This window comes from Entamoeba nuttalli (assembly GCF_000257125.1).
Source record: "Entamoeba nuttalli P19 unplaced genomic scaffold asmbl_7940, whole genome shotgun sequence".
NCBI lineage: Eukaryota > Evosea > Mastigamoebida > Endamoebidae > Entamoeba > Entamoeba nuttalli.
This window is the reverse complement of record NW_008578884.1, coordinates 1-3441: the sequence shown is the minus strand read 5'-3', so window position 1 is coordinate 3441 and position 3441 is coordinate 1. Positions and strand designations below refer to the sequence as shown.

Sequence of the window (3441 nt, the reverse complement as noted above, 5' to 3'; positions counted from 1 at the left end):
TAATAAGAGCAACTAATCCAACAATAGAAGCAGTACCTAAGAAAACAAGAAATCAAAAGATAAGATGAATCAATATATTAAAAGACAACTAAATGATAATTTGAATGATCTTATGGAAGATATTATTTCCGAGAATAAACGATTAAGAAAAGAAATAGAGAAGATAAGAAATATGTATAATCAAGAAATGAAAATAAATGAAGAAATACGAAATGGACTATTAGAACAAAGATTGGAAGTTTTTCAAACAAACTATTAAATAATTGAATCTTTATAAATTTAGTTTATGGAATTTGATAATTTTGAAGATGATGATACAAATGATTCATACACCACTAATGCAACGAATGAATCAGGATGACATAGAAGATTACATACAAACAAATCACCTGGAATAAATAAGCGTTGCAACACTTTAGATTACCACAGCAGTGTCGGTGAAATTAAAGATTACTGCGAGGATTTATTGGAATGTTTCAAAAAAGAACACATTTATTGTGATGGAGACATTAGATACGACGAATTATGCGCCAAAGAAACTGATATTCTTGAAGATATGAATATCGTTCTTAATAAGATTATAAAAAAGAACACAAAAACAATCAAAGCCATAAGAAGGGATGCTGCAGAAAGAAGAGAAGAGCTTAAAGCTATCAAAGTTAAAAAAAGAAAAGTAATTAATTACTTTTTAATTAATGTCTTTTTTGTTTTAATAAAAACTAAATATTAATAATAATAAGTATCTATTTTAAAGATAAACAATAAAGAAGTAAAAATTACTTAATTAAAGCTAAAGAGAGATCATCATAATAAGCATAATCTCTAACAGCATTGAGAAGATTAGCAAGATTTTCACCGCCAATAAGAAGAGAGTAACAGTCTTCAATGAAGAAATCCAAATAATTCATAACCAGAGAATCGAACTTATAATTTTCAAAAGCCATCTTCTCTGGAAATAAGAAATAGAATAAACTAAACAGCGAACATATAAAGAATTATCATGTTTTAAATGTAAATCTAATTCCTCTTTGATATTACTCATAATTTCTGATAAACACCGAATGGTATTGCCGTTGCACATTTTTTTTGTATAAATGATTAAAAGATAAAAAAATAAATATTAAAAAGATCTAAACCTGTGACTCAAACAGACAATTTTATAAAAAAAAACAGACAAATTAAAAAATAAAAAGATACAACAGGAACAAAAAAACATTAATGAATTCAAACGGGAGAAATTACTACCATTTCAAATCAATCGCGGGATTCGCCTATATCAATTTTCAGAATATACAAACACCTCCAACATTACAAACAATGAAAGAAGCTTTGTCGTCTTGGTGCTCTACAAAGAATAACAAAGCCAATATTCAGTATTTAGCCTTCGGAAAAACAATAGAAGGGACCAATAAACACGGTCATGTTTTCTTTATTCTAGAAAAACAGGCCGATGTGATGAGAAAACCACTTGTTAATATAAACGGAAAAGAAATGAAAATTAACTTCAGCCCATTTACTAAAATGGATGCCTTTGATGGATCATATCTAAGCATTATTGAATACATAAAAAATCAAGGCAAGAAACACAACACAAGAGCAACATTTGAAGAATATGGAAATTTAAAAACGACAAAAGGACATAAAGTAGGTGATACAATGATAGAAGAATCACTAAGAATGAACTCGAAGGCTGAGGCAATTGCCTATTTAAGAAATATAAGCCCAGCCTGGGTCATGAACAATGAAAAGAAATTTGGAGAAATGTATGATAAACAGCATAGTCGTGATAGAAAGCATAGAATAAATATAAAATTAAATCCCTGGAAAGAAACAAATCCAGTAGTCCAGGGAGCAAGAGCATGGATACATACTTTAGAAACAATAGATATCAAGAGACCACCTGCATTAGTAATTGTTTCAGAGACAAAGCTTGGTAAAACAGAATTCATTAACGACCTACTTAAAGAAAAGCAAGTAGACGAATTCAGAGGAAGAATAATGATAGACGGTCATGATGAAAATAGGGAATATGACTTTCGCTTGTTTGATGATGCCAATCTAACTTCAATAGATTGGGAAGATTTTAAAGCTATGATATCCACCAGAGGAGAAAAAGTAAGAGTAAATGTTAAATATGGACACTTAGACGTAATAACAGTACCAACCATCATAGTATTAAACCCAGGAAGCTTTAAAGAATTACAAACTATGGCAGGAAATAAAGGAGACAGAGATTGGTTAGATAAGAATACTGTCGTACTCTCTACAAAAGAGAAATTATACATTGAGAATAACAATAATAATGATGATAGAATAGCAATGTTGCAAGAACTATACGGAGAACTACCACCAAATTTGATTAATGCTATAGCAGCTAATGATAGATTACAAGAAGAACTTCCACCAATTGATAATATTGATGATGTTGATGATAATTATTTAGATGAAATACTGAATGATATGGAAATGACTGATGTACCAGAAGATGTAGTAAGAAGAGATGTTTTCGATTTACCTCTCAAGAGAAAAGAACCAATACTAACTACAGAAGAATCTAATCTCGGTAATACTCTACCAGAAGATGAGATACAGAAGTAAAACAAAAAAACATATTAATTAAAAAAGTAATTAATTACTTTTCTTTTTTAACTTTGATAGCTTTAAGCTCTTCTCTTCTTTCAGCAGCGTTTCTTCTTATAGCTTTTATTGTTCCTTGATGTTCTTTAATAATCTTGTTAAGAACAATATGCATATCCTCAAGGATTTCGGTTTCTTTAGCACACAAATCGTTGTATCGAATATCTTCGTCACAGTAAATGTGCTCTTTTTTAAAGCACTCAAGTAAATCTTCACAGTAATCTTTTATTTCTCCTACACTGCTGTGGTAGTCGAAAAGTGTTTGAACACTTAATTGTTCTAAATGATTGACTTTTAAGTAATCCGCTAAATCGTCCTTGTCCATTCGTTGCATTATTCGTTTATGATCTTTGTTAGATCACTAAACCCTTGTATAATCAATATGGTAAATAATGAATAGTATATTTATTATTGACTATATAATATTGCACTCAAGATTGGTAGTCTTGAGGTGTATTCATTCATCCCGATTTTTGAGTAAAGCCACTGCTATTTTATCGCTAAAATAACTAATGGACAAAATGGGCAATCTGGTATTGCATCTTTATTCAACAGTCTAGTGGTTAGTCTTATAGTAAATGAATAATTTCTTTATAATTATTTTTACTATTATAACACTAGATCTGTTTATTTTTTCTTCTTTACCCTACTTCCCTATAGTTATTTTAGTGATAAAATAACTATAGGGAAGTAGGGTAAATTTCAAAGATCCAGGGTTATAATATTAAGTTCAACTAATGACAAAATTAAGAATTAATGTTATACGAGAGAAGAATAATGGGAGTTTACGACCCTTTTAGCATT

The 3441-nt window shown here is 29.6% G+C and overlaps 3 protein-coding genes across 3 annotated transcripts; 2 read left to right on the top strand and 1 right to left on the bottom strand.

Annotated features, from left to right (window-relative positions):
- Positions 1-283: 283 nt before the first annotated feature.
- Positions 284-361, top strand: ENU1_177800 (hypothetical protein; the record flags this gene model as incomplete). Its single annotated transcript, XM_008861385.1, has 1 exon — positions 284-361. A coding segment is annotated over one exon (78 nt), but the record flags the coding sequence as incomplete, so codon positions are not given.
- Positions 362-1218: 857 nt separating this feature from the next.
- On the top strand, positions 1219-2598 carry ENU1_177790 (hypothetical protein; the record flags this gene model as incomplete). The annotated part of the gene is made up of 1 exon (XM_008861384.1): positions 1219-2598. One exon carries the CDS (start codon positions 1219-1221, stop codon positions 2596-2598), a length of 1380 nt encoding a protein of 459 aa, XP_008859606.1.
- Positions 2599-2632: 34 nt separating this feature from the next.
- ENU1_177780 (hypothetical protein) lies at positions 2633-2971 on the bottom strand (the record flags this gene model as incomplete). Its single annotated transcript, XM_008861383.1, has 1 exon — positions 2633-2971. One exon carries the CDS (start codon positions 2969-2971, stop codon positions 2633-2635), a length of 339 nt encoding a protein of 112 aa, XP_008859605.1.
- Between the last annotated feature and the right edge of the window lie 470 nt (positions 2972-3441).